Below are 24,608 nucleotides of genomic sequence, written 5' to 3'. Positions count from 1 at the left end.
AGTTCAAATATAAGTGGAGCTCCAACAATATGAAATATTTAGGAATCAAAATAACAAAAACATTCCGGGATCTCTATAAGAGTAATTATCCACCGCTATTTGAAAAAATAAAATGGATCTCCAGCAATGGAATGATCTCCAGATCTCCTGGATAGGCAGAATGGTCTCAGTCAAAATGAATATGTTACCAAGACTGCTATATCTATTCCAGACCCTGCCGATAAAAATTCCAATAACCGAGCTGAAAAATATTCAGAATAGACTCTTCCAATTTATATGGAATGACAAAAGACCAAGAGTGGCAAGATCGGTGATGCTATCGCCTAGAGAGAGCGGGGGCATGGGAGTCCCATATATAGCCAAATATTATCAGGCAGCCCAGCTAAAACAAGTGGTATTATGGAATAATGATCCAATATCCGCATGCTGGTTGGAGATGGAGTCGGTCTACGCCTCCCCCCACTCTCTGAGGTCGGTCCTCTGGAGGGAGACGGAGGGTGGGGGACCAACTGGAAGATTTGAATTGGGGTCGATGAGATGCACATGGGAAATCTGGTCTAAAAATAAGAAGCAATTCCAGTCACTCCCAACAACAGGTAATGGTGGTTTAGAGGGTTTTGAAATAAATATATAAATATATCTGTACTCACACGGCCATGTGTGAGTCCTTGCAGGAAATTGGTAACTTTGGGGTTAAATTAACCCATCTGCATCTCCCCCCAGTGTAGACTCTTCTTTGTTTGCAACCAACGTGGGATTCTAACTCCAGTCTTGGGCATCAGATGGGGACTCTCCCCAGTGGTGGTAGTAGGGGGGGGAGTAGGTAGAGAAAGTGAGGCACGTTGTCAGTGGGGTTTAAAACACATTTATTAGTTTTAAAAGCAATTGGTACAACAAGACTCACATACATACATAGTGGTTGGACCCCTGGCCTCCTCGTGCAGTCCAGGATACAGTTTAAGCAGCCGTTATTGCCAACCACGCGTCCGTGATGCAGGAGGAAAAAAAACAAAACTTTTTCTCCTTATCTGCAATGGCTGCCTGGTTGATCCGGCTACGGGAGCCACGTTGGGCCAAATTCAGCAGGAACTTTAGAGCTACGCGTTTCGTCGAATCATCGACTTCCTCAGGCTCATATTCTGACGTGGAGGGGGTCTCTGAGTTTTATAAACCCCCTGTGTAATCAAAGTCTAATTGGGGCGGGCTGTGTTTAATAAAGCCCTAATTACAAAGTTTTTTTTTTTTTTTTTTTTTTTTTTATGTTTTTTTTTTTGTTTTTTTTTTTATAAACGAGATTTACATAATTCATGTTCTGTAATCACACTGTCTTGCCTTTTAGAATTGGTTTAAGTTAAAACATTCTTGTATACTTAAATTAATATCCCTAACCATCATGGGTTAATAGATGACTGCAATAAAATACATACTTGTTGATTATTTAATGAGATAATTTTATCAGAGTATTGTCAAATTTATTTGTAAACTTCACACACATTTAAACAATTTTATACAAATTCTACTAAAATTAAAATTCACAGGTATTTTGGTTTTAAGACCTCCAATGGGGTCCATCTAATCATATGTCAGAATTGGTCATCTGGTGATAATAGTTCAAAGTGTACTTGCTCCTTGAACCTCAACATTTAGATAAAAAATTCTTACCATGTAGATTTATAAACACATATAAATTAGTTAGAACATTTTGGCTATCAAAAGTGCCCAAATCCTTTAATATAAAAAGTAAATTACCCATCCCCGTCAGGGTTATACATTGGTTAAAAAACAATTATAAATGGATCATACGCAATATGTTCCATTTTAAAAATTAATCACTTTTGTAATAGTCGCACAAAATATTATTATCATTCTAAATCTAAAAGCTATGAACTAAAAATCTAAAAACAAGACTGACAACTAAAAACTAAAACTAAAAAGGGAACTGACGCTGGACAAAGAAAATCTAGGGAACTAAAGGGAGCTGTAACAGAATGGAACTGTAAATGAATGGAACTGTAAAAGAAGAAGGGGAGAGGGGAAATACAATCAAACCCACATCTAATCCAATTTTCTTATGGTTCTAGATAGGGGTAAAAAGTTCCTCCCTCATAACTCTATATAGTTTAATGAATGCCTCAGTAGCCCAGTAAAATTTAATTAAATTTATTCAATTGAAAGCGGCGATATCGAGGTCGACGTTGAGGCCTGAGGGGGACATGGATTTCAAACGGTATATCCAAAACGTCTCCCTCTGCCGTAAACGTCTCAATCTATCACCCCCCCTCCAATTCTCAGGGACCACTTCTAATCCCCTATAAAGTAGTCCTGAGGGGTCCCCCCCATGTTTCTGGATAAAATGAAGGGGCACACTATGGGTGGTCATTCCCCTTCTTATATTGCCCAAGTGTTCCAGTATGCGGGTCCTAAGACTTCTTATGGTCCGGCCCACATACTGGAGTCCACATGGGCATTGGAGCATATATACCACGTATTTGGTTTTGCATGTGATGAATTGTTTGGTCTTGAACCCTTCGTTTGTAACATTTGAGCTGAATTCTATTTTATCAGTCATCGCATGCTTACAGGCCTTGCATTCAAAACACTTAAAAAACCCCATCGGTTTAGGTAACCAGTTATTGTTTTTAATCTCAGTTTCCTTCCTGTATACGCTGGGCACTAATTTGTTTTTAATGTTCTCCGCCCTTCTGAAGATAACACGGGGTGTTTCTGGCAGATAGTCTTTTAATAGTGTATCTTTGCACAGCACGTGCCAATGTTTCATTAAAATCTTTTTAATATTATGGGCCTCGTTGTTATATCTTGTTATGAATGGAACGATGTTATTGGTGGTGTCTCTTTTTTGCTTGGGTACCATCAGTTCTTCTTTATTTAAATTCAGAGCTCTCATATGTGCTTCTGCAATTAAATCCTGTTTATACTGCCTTTCTTCGAATCTGGTTTCCAGAACTCCTGCTTGTTCTCTATATATCTCAACCTCTGAGCAGTTCCGTCTAATTCGTCTGAATTGTCCGAACGGAATATTCTTTAGCCATTTTTGATGGTGGCAACTGCTGTTTAGTAAAAAGTTATTAGCATCAACTTCCTTGAAATAGGTCTTGGTTTTGAGAATATTCTTCTCAATGTAGATGGTTAGGTCAAGGAAGTTGATGCTCTCTGTACTCATCTCTGATGTGAAACTCAGATTAACCTCATTGTTATTAATATAGGTCAAGAAGAGTTTAAGATTTTCCTCGCTCCCCTGCCAAATGATGAGCACATCATCGATGTATCTCTTCCAGAGGACCAGGTTTGCTCCGTATGGGTTTTCCGACCAGATGTTGGTCTCTTCCCAATGTGCCATGAAGGTGTTGGCATAGCTTGGAGCAAACCTGGTCCCCATAGCGGTCCCGCATTTTTGCAAGAACATGGACCCATCAAACCAAAATAGGTTATGAGACAGAATAAACCTTATTCCATCTAGTAGAAAACATTTTTGTTCCTGTGGGACTGATGGGTCTTTCTCCAGCGCAAATGCCACCGCTGCACACCCATCCTCATGCCTTATTGATGTGTACAAAGACGTCACATCACAGGTCACTAATATGTAGTCTTCTTGCCACTTAATTGTTGATAGTATGTTTAGGACTTCTAAAGTGTCCTTTAGATAGGCTTTTGCGCTAGTCGCGTACTTCTGTAAGTATATGTCAACATATTCAGAGAAGTTCTGTGTCAGAGACCCGATACCCGATATAATGGGTCTACCTGGTGGTCTCTGACGGTTTTTGTGGATCTTGGGTAAAAAGTAGAACACTGGTTTTACTGGTTCAGATTTGAAAAGATAGTTGAACTCCTTTTCACCCAAGATCCCTACGTCCCTTGCTTCACTCAAAATCTGTTTTAGTTCCTCCTGGTATGCCTTTGAAGGATCTTGTGTCAACCTCTCGTAGGTTGTCTCATCACCTAGAATACGGAGACACTCAAAGAGGTAATAACTGGTGTCCATAATAACGACACCACCCCCTTTGTCTGCTGATTTAATTGTAATGCTAGTGTCTTCGCTGAGTGTTTTTAGAGCTTGCTTTTCCTCCTTTGTTAAATTTTCTCTATGCTTACCCTTTTTGGATGCAAGTTTTTCAAAATCGTCCATAACAAGTTTGTTAAACACCTCCAGATATTGCCCTTTGCAATGGGCTGGATAGAAGTTCGATTTATTCTTAAGGTTAGAGTGTATGAACACATCCTTGGGGGTAGCTACAATTTCTGATTCCTTCGTTGATTGATCTTGGCTACACCCTGGGGTACTTTTATTTATAAAAAATCTTTTTATCGTTAATTGCCGTAAATATTTTTGTGCATCGATAAAAAGATCGAAGCCACTAGGCCCCCGTGTAGGCGCAAAATTAAGTCCCTTCGCGAGTACCTGTGTTTGCACTTTGTCTAATGTTTTTGAACTTAAGTTAAAAACCCCTTTTAGCGTGCTGCTTTCTTGCTCCCTACATTTTCTTCTTCCTCTCTTCCCTCTCTGTCTCTTTTCCTTCCTTTCCCTTCCGGTGTCTCCGGTACCCCTGGGTCGTCCAGGCAAGAGAACCTGTTTTTTATCTCCACTGTTCCCTGTGGTGCCTGTTCTAAAAAAGAAACCCCAGCTCTGGGGCCTTCTGTGCGTTCCCAAATAGGGTTACTGGGTTCCTCATATTTGGTTCTCATTTCCCTGTGATCTCTTTCTTCTCTCCTATTCTCATACCTTTCCCTCGACAGTACCTCTCTGGAACGTCTTGGTGATCTTTCTCTCCTCGGTGAACGATCCCGCCTTACTGAACGGTCTCGCCTTGGGGAACGTTCCCATCTATAGCTACGGTCATCTCTGGTATACCTGTTATCTCTGTTATATGAATAATGGTCGCCTCCTCCCCTGCTATAGTAATTGGGATATCTTCTTTCTGTCCCCCCTGTGTGATCTTTATCATACCTTGAGGAACCCCCTTTTTTGTAGGTGTTCGCGGGATATTTCTCCCTCCGTCTATCTTCATGCTGATACCTAGACGTGGGTTTTTTATCATGAACATTCCCGCTACTATCTCCTGTTATGTCTTTTCTAGGTTTTATAGTTACAGGTTTGGCGGGACTTTTGTTAGTATCTAGAGGTTTAGGGGGTACTTTTTTGTCTCTACCTAACGTTGAGTTACTTCTATCCCTCTTATTCGGTTCCCTTGTCATCGATTTATCCCATTTTCTTTGCTTTCCCTCCTTGTAATCCTCCTCGTCCCTTGCAAATTTTTTATTTTTATTTATAAGGACACTTCTTTCTAATGAATCCAATTCTGCGGAGAGTTTACTATTCAGGGTATTAAAGCTGGGACAATTCATAAGGGGCTCCAAAACGGCCTTAATCTGATTTATTTCTTTGTCTAACCTTTCCAGAGTTAACTCATGATGGGATATGAGCAACTTCATTAACTCTATACTGCAAGTGTCTTGTATTTTCTCCCACATGCAGGCATACTCTATTTCTGTGAGTTCAAATGAGGAAGGTTTAGAGACTCTGAGACCTCTAGGGATCCTTGCAACCCTTAAATATTCTTCTAGATATGTTTTATCCAGAAGGATACGTACTTCTTTTTTCATTATTTTATCTAATTTCTCGAATTCAGCTTTAACTATGTCAGAGGTATTGATTTCTTCTTTGACGCTTAATTTGCTCTCTATATCATTAGATCTCAGTGCCCTTTTTACGAACACACTTTGTGTAATGACAATTGGTGTGCTGTCTATGGGGGTGGTTGATTCTTCCTCCACCTCCATATCAGCCATGTTCATAAATATTAAGCTATAAGGTGGCAGCCAACGGTGATGGATATAACAGAGAGACAATAGGAAAAAACCTGGCGCTTACCTTAAGCTTAATATATGAGGTGTGCTTACAATGTGGCAGTAAGTTAGACCACGGCTCTATGACAGATGCTTTGAGCCAGCATGGAGTTCCCCTCTGCTGCAACCCCAGGGAAGGGTTAATCCGGAACCCTTTTAATGATATAGAGAGCAAATTAAGCGTCAAAGAAGAAATCAATACCTCTGACATAGTTAAAGCTGAATTCGAGAAATTAGATAAAATAATGAAAAAAGAAGTACGTATCCTTCTGGATAAAACATATCTAGAAGAATATTTAAGGGTTGCAAGGATCCCTAGAGGTCTCAGAGTCTCTAAACCTTCCTCATTTGAACTCACAGAAATAGAGTATGCCTGCATGTGGGAGAAAATACAAGACACTTGCAGTATAGAGTTAATGAAGTTGCTCATATCCCATCATGAGTTAACTCTGGAAAGGTTAGACAAAGAAATAAATCAGATTAAGGCCGTTTTGGAGCCCCTTATGAATTGTCCCAGCTTTAATACCCTGAATAGTAAACTCTCCGCAGAATTGGATTCATTAGAAAGAAGTGTCCTTATAAATAAAAATAAAAAATTTGCAAGGGACGAGGAGGATTACAAGGAGGGAAAGCAAAGAAAATGGGATAAATCGATGACAAGGGAACCGAATAAGAGGGATAGAAGTAACTCAACGTTAGGTAGAGACAAAAAAGTATCCCCTAAACCTCTAGATACTAACAAAAGTCCCGCCAAACCTGTAACTATAAAACCTAGAAAAGACATAACAGGAGATAGTAGCGGGAATGTTCATGATAAAAAACCCACGTCTAGGTATCAGCATGAAGATAGACGGAGGGAGAAATATCCCGCGAACACCTACAAAAAAGGGGGTTCCTCAAGGTATGATAAAGATCACACAGGGGGGACAGAAAGAAGATATCCCAATTACTATAGCAGGGGAGGAGGCGACCATTATTCATATAACAGAGATAACAGGTATACCAGAGATGACCGTAGCTATAGATGGGAACGTTCCCCAAGGCGAGACCGTTCAGTAAGGCGGGATCGTTCACCGAGGAGAGAAAGATCACCAAGACGTTCCAGAGAGGTACTGTCGAGGGAAAGGTATGAGAATAGGAGAGAAGAAAGAGATCACAGGGAAATGAGAACCAAATATGAGGAACCCAGTAACCCTATTTGGGAACGCACAGAAGGCCCCAGAGCTGGGGTTTCTTTTTTAGAACAGGCACCACAGGGAACAGTGGAGATAAAAAACAGGTTCTCTTGCCTGGACGACCCAGGGGTACCGGAGACACCGGAAGGGAAAGGAAGGAAAAGAGACAGAGAGGGAAGAGAGGAAGAAGAAAATGTAGGGAGCAAGAAAGCAGCACGCTAAAAGGGGTTTTTAACTTAAGTTCAAAAACATTAGACAAAGTGCAAACACAGGTACTCGCGAAGGGACTTAATTTTGCGCCTACACGGGGGCCTAGTGGCTTCGATCTTTTTATCGATGCACAAAAATATTTACGGCAATTAACGATAAAAAGATTTTTTATAAATAAAAGTACCCCAGGGTGTAGCCAAGATCAATCAACGAAGGAATCAGAAATTGTAGCTACCCCCAAGGATGTGTTCATACACTCTAACCTTAAGAATAAATCGAACTTCTATCCAGCCCATTGCAAAGGGCAATATCTGGAGGTGTTTAACAAACTTGTTATGGACGATTTTGAAAAACTTGCATCCAAAAAGGGTAAGCATAGAGAAAATTTAACAAAGGAGGAAAAGCAAGCTCTAAAAACACTCAGCGAAGACACTAGCATTACAATTAAATCAGCAGACAAAGGGGGTGGTGTCGTTATTATGGACACCAGTTATTACCTCTTTGAGTGTCTCCGTATTCTAGGTGATGAGACAACCTACGAGAGGTTGACACAAGATCCTTCAAAGGCATACCAGGAGGAACTAAAACAGATTTTGAGTGAAGCAAGGGACGTAGGGATCTTGGGTGAAAAGGAGTTCAACTATCTTTTCAAATCTGAACCAGTAAAACCAGTGTTCTACTTTTTACCCAAGATCCACAAAAACCGTCAGAGACCACCAGGTAGACCCATTATATCGGGTATCGGGTCTCTGACACAGAACTTCTCTGAATATGTTGACATATACTTACAGAAGTACGCGACTAGCGCAAAAGCCTATCTAAAGGACACTTTAGAAGTCCTAAACATACTATCAACAATTAAGTGGCAAGAAGACTACATATTAGTGACCTGTGATGTGACGTCTTTGTACACATCAATAAGGCATGAGGATGGGTGTGCAGCGGTGGCATTTGCGCTGGAGAAAGACCCATCAGTCCCACAGGAACAAAAATGTTTTCTACTAGATGGAATAAGGTTTATTCTGTCTCATAACCTATTTTGGTTTGATGGGTCCATGTTCTTGCAAAAATGCGGGACCGCTATGGGGACCAGGTTTGCTCCAAGCTATGCCAACACCTTCATGGCACATTGGGAAGAGACCAACATCTGGTCGGAAAACCCATACGGAGCAAACCTGGTCCTCTGGAAGAGATACATCGATGATGTGCTCATCATTTGGCAGGGGAGCGAGGAAAATCTTAAACTCTTCTTGACCTATATTAATAACAATGAGGTTAATCTGAGTTTCACATCAGAGATGAGTACAGAGAGCATCAACTTCCTTGACCTAACCATCTACATTGAGAAGAATATTCTCAAAACCAAGACCTATTTCAAGGAAGTTGATGCTAATAACTTTTTACTAAACAGCAGTTGCCACCATCAAAAATGGCTAAAGAATATTCCGTTCGGACAATTCAGACGAATTAGACGGAACTGCTCAGAGGTTGAGATATATAGAGAACAAGCAGGAGTTCTGGAAACCAGATTCGAAGAAAGGCAGTATAAACAGGATTTAATTGCAGAAGCACATATGAGAGCTCTGAATTTAAATAAAGAAGAACTGATGGTACCCAAGCAAAAAAGAGACACCACCAATAACATCGTTCCATTCATAACAAGATATAACAACGAGGCCCATAATATTAAAAAGATTTTAATGAAACATTGGCACGTGCTGTGCAAAGATACACTATTAAAAGACTATCTGCCAGAAACACCCCGTGTTATCTTCAGAAGGGCGGAGAACATTAAAAACAAATTAGTGCCCAGCGTATACAGGAAGGAAACTGAGATTAAAAACAATAACTGGTTACCTAAACCGATGGGGTTTTTTAAGTGTTTTGAATGCAAGGCCTGTAAGCATGCGATGACTGATAAAATAGAATTCAGCTCAAATGTTACAAACGAAGGGTTCAAGACCAAACAATTCATCACATGCAAAACCAAATACGTGGTATATATGCTCCAATGCCCATGTGGACTCCAGTATGTGGGCCGGACCATAAGAAGTCTTAGGACCCGCATACTGGAACACTTGGGCAATATAAGAAGGGGAATGACCACCCATAGTGTGCCCCTTCATTTTATCCAGAAACATGGGGGGGACCCCTCAGGACTACTTTATAGGGGATTAGAAGTGGTCCCTGAGAATTGGAGGGGGGGTGATAGATTGAGACGTTTACGGCAGAGGGAGACGTTTTGGATATACCGTTTGAAATCCATGTCCCCCTCAGGCCTCAACGTCGACCTCGATATCGCCGCTTTCAATTGAATAAATTTAATTAAATTTTACTGGGCTACTGAGGCATTCATTAAACTATATAGAGTTATGAGGGAGGAACTTTTTACCCCTATCTAGAACCATAAGAAAATTGGATTAGATGTGGGTTTGATTGTATTTCCCCTCTCCCCTTCTTCTTTTACAGTTCCATTCATTTACAGTTCCATTCTGTTACAGCTCCCTTTAGTTCCCTAGATTTTCTTTGTCCAGCGTCAGTTCCCTTTTTAGTTTTAGTTTTTAGTTGTCAGTCTTGTTTTTAGATTTTTAGTTCATAGCTTTTAGATTTAGAATGATAATAATATTTTGTGCGACTATTACAAAAGTGATTAATTTTTAAAATGGAACATATTGCGTATGATCCATTTATAATTGTTTTTTAACCAATGTATAACCCTGACGGGGATGGGTAATTTACTTTTTATATTAAAGGATTTGGGCACTTTTGATAGCCAAAATGTTCTAACTAATTTATATGTGTTTATAAATCTACATGGTAAGAATTTTTTATCTAAATGTTGAGGTTCAAGGAGCAAGTACACTTTGAACTATTATCACCAGATGACCAATTCTGACATATGATTAGATGGACCCCATTGGAGGTCTTAAAACCAAAATACCTGTGAATTTTAATTTTAGTAGAATTTGTATAAAATTGTTTAAATGTGTGTGAAGTTTACAAATAAATTTGACAATACTCTGATAAAATTATCTCATTAAATAATCAACAAGTATGTATTTTATTGCAGTCATCTATTAACCCATGATGGTTAGGGATATTAATTTAAGTATACAAGAATGTTTTAACTTAAACCAATTCTAAAAGGCAAGACAGTGTGATTACAGAACATGAATTATGTAAATCTCGTTTATAAAAAAAAAAACAAAAAAAAAAACATAAAAAAAAAAAAAAAAAAAAAAAAAAACTTTGTAATTAGGGCTTTATTAAACACAGCCCGCCCCAATTAGACTTTGATTACACAGGGGGTTTATAAAACTCAGAGACCCCCTCCACGTCAGAATATGAGCCTGAGGAAGTCGATGATTCGACGAAACGCGTAGCTCTAAAGTTCCTGCTGAATTTGGCCCAACGTGGCTCCCGTAGCCGGATCAACCAGGCAGCCATTGCAGATAAGGAGAAAAAGTTTTGTTTTTTTTCCTCCTGCATCACGGACGCGTGATTGGCAATAACGGCTGCTTAAACTGTATCCTGGACTGCACGAGGAGGCCAGGGGTCCAACCACTATGTATGTATGTGAGTCTTGTTGTACCAATTGCTTTTAAAACTAATAAATGTGTTTTAAACCCCACTGACAACGTGCCTCACTTTCTCTACCTACTCCCCCCCCTACTACCACCACTGGGGAGAGTCCCCATCTGATGCCCAAGACTGGAGTTAGAATCCCACGTTGGTTGCAAACAAAGAAGAGTCTACACTGGGGGGAGATGCAGATGGGTTAATTTAACCCCAAAGTTACCAATTTCCTGCAAGGACTCACACATGGCCGTGTGAGTACAGATATATTTATATATTTATTTCAAAACCCTCTAAACCACCATTACCTGTTGTTGGGAGTGACTGGAATTGCTTAAAGAAACCACATTACCGTGTCCGCTTGCACATGGCCGTGTAAGTGTATTTAATATTTTCACCAACCCCCAGCAATATTGTTGTAACCACATTAATTTTATTGTATTTTATTGTTTTTTATTGTCAAATGTTTTTTTAATCCCACGCTCCCCCATTGCTTGTATGTCTCTATATCTTTAAAAGGGTTCCGGATTAACCCTTCCCTGGGGTTGCAGCAGAGGGGAACTCCATGCTGGCTCAAAGCATCTGTCATAGAGCCGTGGTCTAACTTACTGCCACATTGTAAGCACACCTCATATATTAAGCTTAAGGTAAGCGCCAGGTTTTTTCCTATTGTCTAAAAATAAGAAGAAATACTCATTAAACTCAAATCCCTCGCTATTAACCCCTATAATTAAAAATCCTGCATTCCCACCAGGATGCCTGAAAAACTCCTTCAGGCAATTTAAAGAGCTTAATATTGTTATGGCAGACGACTTGGTGATAGAAGGGAAATTCATGATACTGCAAGAGGTACAAACAAAATACTAAAGGCAGGACATCCACATTTTTAGCTTCCTTCAGACAAGACACTTTCTGCTAACAATATCGCAGAACAAGAGCTTTCCGAATTTAACAAAATTTGAAAGATTATGTAAAACAGGTATATACCACAAGTGACTGATCTCGAGAATATACACGGAACCAACTTCAAAAACAACTCCCCAAAACCATAATTATATGTTGAAATGGGCTGAAGACCTAAATATAGAGATAGATAGGGAAGACTGGGAGGATATCTGGGAATCGGCAGCCAAAACCTCAATTTGCACAACGACAAAAGAGAATATATACAAAATTCTATTCCAATGGTACTTAATCCCGAGTAGGCTGAGCCAGATCTTCCCAGGCACACCGGATCTATGCTGAAGGGGGGTGCGGCCTGGGAGGAGATATGGTACACATATGGTGGACATGTCCACAGATACAAAAGTTCTGGCTACGTATCCAAAATTTGTTATTTGAAATTTCAGGGGCAAGAATCCCTCTAGATCCTCTGATATACTTGTTGTCCAAGCCCATTGGAGAGGCTCCCACCTCAATGAGGAAAATGATTTCTTTTGTTTTCACCGCTGCTAGATGCTCAATAGCAGCTGCCTGGAAGAATATAAATGTGCCTTCTAAAGCAGACAGTAATTAAAAGGTTGAACACGATTAAATTAATGGAACGATTAATGGCCCAGCTCAACCAAAAATTAGAGAAATACCATAAAGTCTGGGATCTATGTTCTCTATCCTAAAGACAGGTGATCAACGGTCGAAGCTCTGTCCACATGGGCCTCAATCTCCCTCCCCCCCCACTCCTCCCCACCTCCCCCTCTGGACCCCCTCTCTTTTCTATCTCTGTTCTTGACCTATCTTTTATCATAAAGTAAGATTAAACCCAAATAAGGGAAAACTAATGGAATAAATTTAATTCAGTACAAAATAATGTATAAGATTTACAGATGCAAAAAATTGTTATGAAAAGTTGTTAAGAGAAATGTCACAAAAATGTAAATGGAGATTTACCAACCATGTGATACGGACAAAAATGTAAACTGTGATGACATGTAAGCAAACTAATAAAAAAATTGAAACATAAAAAAAGTGAGGAGGAGAATTGAGTGTGTGATTCGGGACTTGATAGGAAGCCAGGAGAGGGATTTCAGCAGGGGAGACGCCGAGACAGATTAAGGAAAGAGTAGAGTGATTCTGGCAGCAGCGTTTAGGATAGATTGTAGGAGAGACAGGTGAGAGGCAGGAAGGCCAGACAGCACGAGGTTACAGTAATCGAGACTGGAGAGAATGAGGGTCTGTGTCAGAGTTTTAGCAGTCGAGCAACAGAAGAAAGGGTGTATCTTTGTAATATTGCGGAGGAAAAAACGACAGGTTTTAGCTACCTTTTGAATGTGAGAGGAGAATGCGAGAGAGGAGTCGAGTGGGACCTCTAGGCAGCGTGCTTGTGCTACAGAGTGAATGTTAGTACTTCCAACAGTAATGTGGAAGGGCTAGGTTTGGGTTAGGTTAGGTTCTATTAACATCAAATTTATTACCTTAATTTTCACTTTTTATTAGGTAAATAAATGGGTAAATTATGCATTATTTTTTATTTCTGCAAGAAATCACAGGGAATACTAATAAAAATAGTGACAGTCATCTCTAGATAGAATTATTTTCTAAGTATCATTACTCAGCCTCAAATCTATTAAATACGCTAATAAAATATATGAATGCATACTTAATATATTTAACATAACATTTGTATCACTTTTATATCTTGAAGATATGCCGTACCTTTATTTTGACAAGCCATCCACTGAATGGGTCCCTTATCATAATTATGTTGGCCGACAGAAAAAGTAAATACTCGTACCTAAGGAGATAAAAATATTTTAAACATATATTTGGTACGAGGCATTAACACATGTATAAATCACAAGAATATCTACATCCCAGAGCTCTGGGAATATCATATAAAGTCAAACTGCATTTGGAATTTGTATAATTCCTTACTCATGGTCCCCTATTTTACATTGAGCTCCTCAAGACATATCACTTCAAAGAGGTCTCAAATGTAATTTAGTCTAATTTAATAAATCGAAAATAATATGAAGTGAAGTGGACACTATGAGATAAGTGTTACTTTGTTCTCTCTGAGTAGAGCATTGGAAAAACTGTTAACCGTATAATTTAAATATCCCTGCACAGTTACAGTGCAAAATAAATTTGATTTGCAAAATGAGGTCAAAACTATAGCATCTGCTCTTTACATTATATTTCACAGACCAGAGCTGGCATTTTTTATTTTTATTAAAACCGTTTAGATTTTTCACAAGGCATGGACAGAGGTGCGCGGTAGTCACAACTTAATTAATTAACTTGATTACGTCATCGTTATACTTTCAATCACCACCTAAGGCCGCGTTCACATAGGGGGCTTCGTGATGCTGCTTGAGCACGTCCGCGTGTGCGCACCTCCATCTGCTGGGCGGTGTGATCATCCCCAGCAGATGGAATGATCCGACACATCCAGGAAGTGTGTGAGAGCGGGCGGGGGGGGGAGCGGGGGCGCTGTGTCACGGGCGCAGGGTGGCTTTGCGATGCATTGTAGGAAAACATAAAATAAAAGCACAAATCCATTGTATGTGTGTGTGTGAGGGGGGTCCCGCAAGGATCACATACTGAGAGGGGGGTCCCGCAGGGATCATATACTGAGAGGGAGGTCCCCCGTCCCTCCAGTTTCACTGCCGAGTCTGGTCAATTTCAGCAGCCAATCAATGTAAACGTCTGGACATTGATTGGCTGCTGAAATTGAGGTCACGCTGCTGCAGTTGGAGATCACAGTTTGAAAAGTCTCCCGTGACTGCAGCAGCATCGACGCCGCACTTTGCAGCCAATGGTAGTTTCAATACTGAACACTACCATTGGCCGCCAGGCATCAGTAACGAACACACACGCGCACGTAAGCACGCGCACATCGTGTAGCGTGCTGTGTGAGCGGGGCCTAATGCCACTCCATCCTCTATTTAATTTGCAGTTAAGCCGTCTTTCCCCTTGCTGTAGAATTATTTCTTTCAGCTTTATAAACAGTTTAATACAATACCTTCAGAGAAAAAAACAAATTGGTTACCTAACCCCATGTCATAAAAGAATAATTAATCCAGTCCCAGTTTTCTACACCCGTTATTTCCATAGCAATACAGGGCTACTGGCACCTTGCACAGAACGTTTTCAGCTCCATTCAGTTGGCCAGAGCTGGAATATTCCTGAGCAAGGGAAAGACAGACTCCCTGTATAGTCATAGGGCACAACGCCCCGTATTTCTATGAAAAACAGGACTGGATTACAATCTCATGACATAGGGTGAGGTTAACAATATGATTATTACTGTATTATGAAGGTGCAAAACTGTTTATGATATCAGGAAATTTAATAATCTATAACTGTACTATTAGTCACTCTGCTCACATGATTTATCAGTTTCAGCAGGCGGAATTATTCCTTTAAATGCCAAACTTCCCTGGTTTGAAATCATTTTGTGTATGCTAAAAGAAATACATTAATATGCAGGAAATTGCAGAGACTTCTAGCACACAATTGTAACCAGATGAAGTGATTCAATAATCTTTTTTTATGAAATGCAGTAATGATTTGCAATCTCAATTCCGCTACCAGCGATATGTGGAATTGCTGCTTTAACAGCCAGTGAACCATTCTTTCTATTTATTATAATTTAAATAATAAGGGTGGTACATCTAGTTATTTTTTAAATGAGAATAAAAATAACAAACAGAAGCGTTAAACACTTGGGTCCATATTTATTAAAGGCGCGATGCCATAAAACAGCTTACAGTGCCATAAAACACTTTGGCGCCCATTCACGTGACATAGCGCCGCTACATATCGGCCTGTATGTCTGTTCTTCAATTTTCTATATTTCCCCCCCAAAATATGAAGCCTCTTAACTTGTCCAGCCGGTATCTCCTCCAGCTACATGGCGACGTCACATGGCGTATGTCACATGTTGCATTGTCATGATAACACGGCACCATGTAATGTAAAGTGTCATGGCAATACGACATCACATGGTGACGCAACTCCATGCGATAGCAGGAGGAGATGCCAGAGCTTACAGAGGCACCGCCATCAAGCCCGCCTTAGGGCGGCATTTTCTGTGCCCCTTTCCATTTCTGGTATTAAACCAGGAACGAGAGGAGGCAGATAAAATGCCACCCCGGGTAAATGTGCCACCTGAGGCCTCTTTTGCTCACCCCTGGCCCGGCCCTGTGTGGGTGTCTGAATGCGAGTGTTTGTCTCTAAATATATTAAGCACAACATGAATCCAAATATGATTATAGTATGATGTTGCATTTTTGGGGTACTTTGTTTTACCTCAATTTTGGCACTCGGCTTGGTATAAAAAGCATATATAACACAATCCTCTTGAGATGACATTTCAGCAGGAAGTTCCTAGTGAAATATACAGACTGCAAAACAATAGTCACTATGTTCCTGTATGATTAATCTCGCTATTCATTTGGGCACACACTTTTTTGACTGAAGAGTACAATAGCCATCTGTATAAAGCCATAAAAAAAATTTTTTTTAATCTATTAAAATACTGTGATGGATATTATTACAAATATTACTACCTATCAGGTAGTAATAACGCTTTGACCAAACAGTTTAACTAAATGAACCATACTTATGAGAAGACAAACAGATAGGTATTTAACTATATACTTGAATTTTGCATGGGGGCTTTATGTTTTGTTTTTAAGTTATATACAGTACATTTGGTCACACCCAACAGCACTCCTCTTGACAAAACTAGATGTAGCCGAGTCCCCTACCCTGCCTCCGGTGCGGGGATCTGCCCTGCTGTCCGGCGGGATCCTGCACAATCTGGGGGCTATTCCGGAGCTTGGCGCATTTGCGGTTGCAATCGGCGTGGTGACCATTTTAAATAGGCTCTGCAAGGACTGCAGCGGGACTGCAAGAACCAGAATCCACGGGGGGGGGGGGAGGGGATATGACATGGACTGAGGCAGCCAATGGACTGCCTGTAGTCTATAAGAACAGGATATCCTCTGTGATGAAGAGCCCGTGAACCAGAAGAGAAGGAGGTGGCGACCTAGAAGATAGCATCCAGGGAGCTGTGCTTCCATTGATTAGGCCTAGATCGTTCCCCCTATGCCCTGAGCCACTTCAGAGGAGTATTGTAGGGAAGGCCTCAGATAGGGACTCTTCCCCTTTAGTACTATAGTAGTACTGCTGCGCCGGTGGGTGGACATCCACGCTGCAAACTGCGGCCTGAGACCCTCTGTCTGGAGCTCACACCACAAGGAGTACCTGAACCCTGAGGCGAGAGGGGAATTTCTGTCGGTTGCTGCGTGTGACCTTATTCAGTCCAAGTCTGCAAGCTGCACCGGGCTACTGTAGTACCCAGGCAGGTACCCAACGTGCACGAACATTTACAGGGGGTAGCGCTACCTGACATTTGGGTGAGATTGCTGGGATGGACACCAGGGGTTATTGGTGCCACGGCACCCTCAGTACTTTGGGGAAACCACTCAGTGTTTGGGGTCACTGCACTATACTATTGTTACCTAGTATTGTGTGTTATCTGTGTTTCGTATTGTGTGCATTAAAGATTAGTTATATACATTGTGTGGTGTTATTGGTTACTACTGTTGTGGTTCCTGTGAGGGGTTATCCCGCCAACGCTGGGATCCCTCATAGGTGGTGGTGCTGCACGCAAAGAGACAGAGCTCACCCCAGGCTCCCAGAAGCGGAGGCTCAGGCCTCCTGTGAGCATACAGGTACAGCAGCACGCGTAGTTGCCCGCATATTTCCCTTAGGCATAAGGAAAGGGGACTAATATATATATTATACATATATACACATGTAGAGGTATCAGTACCGTGTTAGCCGAGCTTCAATAATCAAAAAATAAATAAATAAATAGATGATACCGTTCTGTGGCTAACGAAATGCTTTAATTTGTGCGAGCTTTCGAGATACACTGATCTCTTCTTCCGGCGATGTTACAATGAATGAAGCAAGCAAAAGCTATACTATAAACAATGTCTATTGGAATGTTATATGTGCTGGTCCTTCCCCCGGTGTCCAATAGACACTGTTTATAGTATAGCTTTTGCTTGCTTCATTCATTGTAACATCGCCGGAAGAAGAGATCAGTGTATCTCGAAAGCTCGCACAAATAAAAGCATTTCGTTAGCCACAGAACGGTATCATCTATTTAATTTTTGATTATATATATATATAGCAAATAAAAAGATCACTTGTGAGCACATTCACATGTCTTAGGGGTGTTCTATAGAGTGTGCGGCCATGCGCGCACCTGTGTGAAGGCGCGTGCACGTGCCACACAATTTTTGTGTATACTGAGCGAGTGAGGTACTGTATGTATGTGTATATATGTGTGTGTGTGTGTGTGTGAGTGTGTGTGTGTGTGTGTGTGTGTGTGTGTGTGTATAAATAAGTTTTCAAATAAATAAATAAATTAATACTTTAATAATATTTTTAATAATGTAACGGGTTTTCTGGCCTAGCCTGACCCACCCAATCTCACATTGGCCCCTGTGGTCTAACCAGTCCCCATTACAGTGTAGTGTCTGGTGGTGCACCTGTTGGCAACAGGACTCCTGAGTCTCCCGCATGATGTTGTGTGGACAGGCAGCTGAGGTAGTGTACTTGAGTCCTACCTAGATCCAGTGCAGCGCCTCCACCTCATCAGGATCCCAGCGTCCGCTTGTGGATGGTCCTGGTGATGAACTCGTCTGTGGTGCACTCCTCTGTGTAATCACTCCACACTTACACACGAGGGTATGATTTAACAAGATCATCTTTATTGCTTTGCGGTGGGCCAACTGCCCCTCACAGCGGTTGTACTCAGCCGCTCATGATCACCACACTTCCCTTTGAAAGGTGTCCTTTCCCAAATTGGTGGATTCCCTATCTCCCCTTAGAGAGATATTCCTTGTGCCAGGTCCCTGGTCACAGTCTTATGAGCTGCATTCCCCCAAGTCTGTACTCAGACTTGCTCCTTACTCCAGCAACTACAACCAACTCTACCGAACTCTTCTCTCATAACCTCTGAACCTACTAACTTTTGGCAGTGCTGTGCCTTATGTATACTCTGGGGGCAGGCACAACTCTGACATCACTAATTATGGATTCAGAGCATGTGACCACTCCCATCCATACATAGGGCACCTCACCAGGGTGTGAGGGCAAACCTCCATGATTACTGCTGGCATGCCCATAACTTACCAGGCCTTACTGTCAGCAGGAGAGATGACTGTAATCCATTTTACAGCATGGTTACATAACATTGTACACACAAACCTACATACACACATACATACATTTCAGTGGCGGTACCGGCGCAAATTCTTTATTTTCTCCATCTTGCCCCCTGTCGGTCGGTTTCACGCTCCCTGCCGTGCGTAGCGCGTGCATGCAGTATAGAACCGGCCTTAGGCAGGTCTGCAACCCTGCCTTTCACCATTATCACCAGCATACAGTGCTTCCACAGCAGCAAGGGATTCTGGGAAATGACATGCAAATGAGCACATTGTGTGCATAGTGAGCGTTGGGTTCAGAGTTTGAAGAGATTGTGGGTGTTTTCTGCCTATCATATGTAGCCCCAGTCCCTGGCAGCTCCCAGAGACCCCCCTCCTTTGTGGCAGCTCGGTCGCGGGTGCCGCCGGAGCCAGCGACGGATCCGCCGGCTGCTTCCAAAGGTGAGGGCCGGAGCAGGGAGCGGTCCAAGCCTTAGGAGGCTCTGCGGCGCACCCGGCTAGTGGGGCCGCCATTGTGGTGTGTCAGTGTCAGTGCGCCGTGATCGCGCATGCGCAGATGAGACCAGGGAGTTGCGCGGCCATTAGGGAGTCGCGCATGCGCATTAGAATCGCGCACGCGGCCCCAATATAGGAATAGCCTCCACGGGACTACAATTCCCAGGAGGCTAAAGGTGGAAGGTACCAGGTGCCCCAGTGTGGCCAATAGGGCTGGAGGATTGCCCTGCCGGGAGAAGAGATACATTTCACAGGGTTTTGAGGAGAGAGTGAGTCGGCGTCAGGAGAAGCTAGGGGAAGGAGGTAGGGTGCAGGAGTCAGTGACTCCCTGCACTAGGTCAGCATCCCCCAAGGCCCCAGCTAGCCCTGAGCCACCTAGTAGTGTGAGTTGTGTCAGGGACAGGCCCCAGGTTAGGGACCATGCCCCTTACTATCCAGAGCCAGTTAGTGACCCAGCAGACGCTGCGCGTCCATCCAGAGGTTTGGGCTCAGACCTTCGTCGTCGCTGCAGCAGCCATCCGGGTGGGATCGCCCCGGACGGTAGTTCCTGTATTCAGCCGTCATCAGGATCCTTTGTGAAGTTCCTTTGCAGGCCCGGGCACTGGAGTGCTCGGCAGGTAACCAACAAGTGCACAACTATATCACCATTCATTCAGGACATAGGGGCTGCGCAGTCACCCATACACATACATATCTCACTTGAGGGTGGGGGACATATTGTGTGGGGTTACTGGACACGGGGTGGGATCACCCGGTGGAGGTGGAGGTAGCGTCCTGCGAGACGCAGTAGTTAGTGTCTCCTCTAGGGAGGGACACCTGTTGATATATGAAGCTTATGGTTGCTACAAGTAAAGTCATTGGTTGTTTTACATACTGTGTGTGGAGTGATATATATAATTGTCCTGCGAGGAACCACTCCCCCTCTGGTGGGAGCCATCGCAGGTGGAGGCGCTGCACCAAGTACGAGGTTACTCATATTGTTATACGTGCCCCAGGCTCTCCGTGGCGGAGGCTCAGGCCTCCTGGGTAATGCATATAGATCCCCTCACCTACACCCTATCTGCGATTGGGGGGGGGGGGGGGAATATGGGTTACACATATTTTAAGTAGATACATACTGTATGACCAAATTGAAAACAAAGCTATTCACAAGGTTTACGGTTTTCCACAGTTAAATCCCCAGTCCAATGTACTATTGTTTACTTTTTCTATTGTCAATACTTTTACATTGTTGCTCCTTCAGGCAGGTTTCTTTTCTGGAAGAATATTATTAGAATATAATACCTTCAGGGGCTTTTAAAATAATCCTGTATTTTCAAAGAAATGCCTAGTAACACCTTTTAAACAATGCAAATTTGAATCGGTCTTCAAAAAACCCCAGTGTCTGAACCTCTGAGTATTGTGTTGTATATGGTAGGAGCTGAGAGGTAAGCTTTATATAGTAAATTAGAAAAACGAACAGACATATCTAAAAATCGAAAATGAATCCTACTGTATGATTTACTGTGTGCTTTACTTTGTATTTTATTTCCCCTGCACCCCTTTCTTTTTTCTCTTTCCCATAGAATTTACCTTTATATAAACAGATGAGAAAAAATAATCTAAAATGAAAACATTTTAAGTGAGACTAGGGGGCCTATGCAGAGAGCAGCGAATTTTAAAAATGGCGAATTTATTAAAAAGTAGCTTTTTTGGAGAGTTTTATTCTCCATATGCAGAAAAGTGCGAATTCTGCTATGTTTAACATGGATGCGTGTGGCGAGTTTATATTAGCGAGATGCGCGCTTCAGAAACGTGTAAAAACAAATTTGCGCCTTTTTTTTCCCTTTGCAATGGCCGCGAGCGGCAGCTTCTTGCCAATTTTTTCTGGCGAGGCAAAAAGGAGACAATCGCGCCATTTTATTGGCGCTAACAGCCTCTAGATGCCGTTCGCGCCTCTCTGCATTAGGATATTTTTAAAACTGGCGAGATTGAGGTTCTTGCCAGCCGCGAGGCGAGTTTTACAAATAGAAAAGAAAAATTGGCGCGTTTTTCGGAACTCGCCATTTTCTGCTGTTTTCTGCGCGATTTTCTCCAAAAAATGGCGAATTTCGAAATAGCGCTGCTCTCTGCATAGGCCCCTAGAGGAGATACCGCACTGGTTAGCCTTTTCTTTGAAAATATCAGTATATCTTGCAACGTGGGACAGTTTCCTCAACGCGTAAACAACAATCCCACCTAAATATATTTTTTTATTACAGTATATTACAGCATTCAAACTAGAACGTCCTCCAGACCTCACAATTTTCATTTCCGTGACCCCCCAGTTACAGATATACAGTACCTACCAATTTAGTTACTGGGGTTTGTGAGAGGATTTAAATGGCTGTGAAATTGTAAGCTGCAACTAATGATGTTATGGCTTCCAATTGGCCCATGTGTATTGCAAGACTTGACGGCCATTTTGTTTCCCATGGAGGTAGCAGAGACACCGGAGCCATAAATAACATGGTTCAGTTCTTAATGACCTTATGGTTCAAAAGCTACACAAATTTGAAATACAAAATTAAGCAGGTGCGATTGCTGCTTTAAAGTGGTATAGGGGCCCGAAATGCATTGCAGTATTCTCTGCACAGATGAGGAAAACAAAATAAAAAATGTTTATGAATAGAAAAGAACAAAACTAGGTAATCCACCTAACTAAACCAATGAACCTACTGAAATGTTATACAGTCCAGTTGTTAAATCTTTTTGCAAGTGAGTTTCAATCACAGTTGTGTGGATAATTGAAATGAAACATAAATTATATTTACATTTTATTATAGGCATATAATTCTGACAAAAAACAGTTGCAAAGTCAGTGAAATGTTATCCATTGGTGAGGGCCAGGAAAGGGAATAAAACAGTTTCGCAGAGCATTTTGTTTCAGACCTTTGTTTTTATGGATTCTGAAAAAGCATGGAAAACGGAAGTGCTAGGTGGACCAAATGGGTCTAATCAGCCATCAATTTCCATTAGTATATGTTAGAGAAGGATAATAGTGTCAAGTCCTCCAGAATGTTCATAAGATTCCCGAAACATAAGGCAGTATCTCAGCCTTCCTAGAAAACTGACAGAATCTCTGCTTAACTGGCTCCAAATATGTCATTTCCTTTTCTTTCTGGCATCTATACAAGTCTTGTGAGAATGACTATCACCATAAAATGCTGACCATAAAACTTACAAGTGCAACTTCCCTGCATCTGCCAGTATTACATGGCTTCATTAATTTTCGTGACAATTTTTAGGCCTCTCCCCTTCACCTTGTTTGGATTCTTTACGAAACGGTACTATACTCTTTTAGATCAATTGCATATTTTTTGGGGGGAACCAGCCTCCCAATCCAAAAAGTTCTAAAAAAAAGAGTTGCGTAGAATGTAAATATATATGCTGTAAGGACGTGCCACGGACTCTTCGGCACTTCCGCATCATGCACCACGGAGGTTTCTGTTCCGGTCATCGAAACACGTGATCAGTTTTCTGTTCCGGCCTTCATTGGGGTACGCGATCGGCGCCCCTAATAAACTAGCAGAGGCCAATGACGTACGGTATACGTCATAAGGTTCCCCCTTGGTGGAACTTTTGTTTGTGTACACCGTACGTCAGAGCACTGAAGGGTTTAAGCTTAACCCCAACATGAAGCTGATTAAAATGACCATTTATTGCCACATAGCTATTAAACTGTGGGCCCCTTTGTCACTTTTAATGATTTGGGGTGAGATACTGCTATACAAATCTCTACCAAAATGAATTTGTAAAAGTTGGCACACATTAGCAGTAGGACATGGTTTGAAATAATTTGCTAGTTTGGGAGGTTACATTTGCTGACCCTTTTCATCTAATGCCTCACACTCTTTTCCTTACCCATAGAGGTCACATGGACAAGAACACTTTATAGATTGTGTATGGTCATCTATAATGGGAACTGAGTGGAAAAAAAAGTAATTTCAAGAGTATTTGTGGCGATGGAACAGAATGAAAAATGTAAAATGCTTTCAGATTGGAAATAACCAGCCTCTTGACCTGACCTGGAGCCCCACAGACGTTCTGAGAAACACCAGACACAGAGACACGGGCATTTACTTTTACAAGTCTTAGTAGTTCACAGAAGAAGACAGTTTTAAATATGTATTGAGCGCTGACCTCTTTAATACAAAAAGGGTAACCAACGTATGTATGCAAACTATTAGAGCTAATACTTTACAAACAATACTTAATAAAACAAAATATTATACAACAGCCTTTTTGATAATATAAATGTTTAATGTGACTGGTGATTACATAGTTTGCAGTATGTTTTTAGTAAATTACATGGACAACAGAAATATTTGCTTTTCATCACATCTTAAAAAATTATTATTTTGTGTTGCACAGTAGTATATCAGTACATCATTTTTAGAACTGGAATAAAACAGCTGCAACACATTTGCAATGTCACCGAATGGTGGTCCTTCCATTCTCACCAGATCCACCATTCATAAAATATATCAAAAATGGTCATCCATGTTTGGATTTATAAAATGTTAAGTTTTTATTCGCTCACTGATAAAATATACAAAGCAGATTAGCTTACAGCAAGCATGTCAAACTTGCGGCCCGCCACGAATATTTTTGCGGCCCACCCACAACCGGTGCAGGGGCCGTGTGCGTCGGCGAGCGCGTGGGCGGCAATTGCAAGTTTTGGCCGCGGGAGTAGCGAGCACGGTGGCGAGCACGGGTGTGGCGGATGCGACGAGCACCGGCCGGAAGGAAAAGCTGGCCTGCTGGGACTGGAGTCGGACGGTGGCCGGGCGCAGTCATCCTGCACTCGTGCCGTGTGTGGGAGGACAGCGGGGGCGGAGCCAACACCCCGGCGGAGATAGCTTCAAAGACATCTGTGAGACTGCCTTCTGCCTCCTGCCTGGAGTGCTTTGGCTCTTCTTAATCCCCTGTATTTACCTCCGCTGTGGGGTCATCTTGTTCTTGTGTGGCGCCCGGGTTTAGAGAGGCAGTGGCGAAGGGTGGCGGCATACATAGCCGTTCTGTTCCTTCTCAGCGGACACGGCGGTATTGTTGCCACACGGCCTCCCTACCACTATCCAGCCCC

The 24,608-nt window shown here is 41.9% G+C and overlaps 1 protein-coding gene across 8 annotated transcripts in view; it reads right to left on the bottom strand.

Moving 5' to 3' along the window:
• CACNA2D1 (calcium voltage-gated channel auxiliary subunit alpha2delta 1) overlaps positions 1-24,608 on the bottom strand; it is a 717,165-nt gene that overhangs the window by 93,723 nt on the left and 598,834 nt on the right. For all 8 annotated transcript variants that reach the window (XM_075599579.1, XM_075599575.1, XM_075599572.1 and 5 more), the window contains exon 13: positions 13,476-13,554. In XM_075599579.1, coding sequence (XP_075455694.1) covers positions 13,476-13,554 — 79 coding nt within the window. The remainder of the gene's footprint in view (positions 1-13,475; positions 13,555-24,608) is intronic.

The sequence above is a fragment of the Ascaphus truei genome, chromosome 5, assembly GCF_040206685.1.
Source record: "Ascaphus truei isolate aAscTru1 chromosome 5, aAscTru1.hap1, whole genome shotgun sequence".
NCBI lineage: Eukaryota > Metazoa > Chordata > Amphibia > Anura > Ascaphidae > Ascaphus > Ascaphus truei.
The sequence above is the reverse complement of the archived record's forward strand: the minus strand, read 5'-3'. Positions and strand labels throughout refer to the sequence as shown.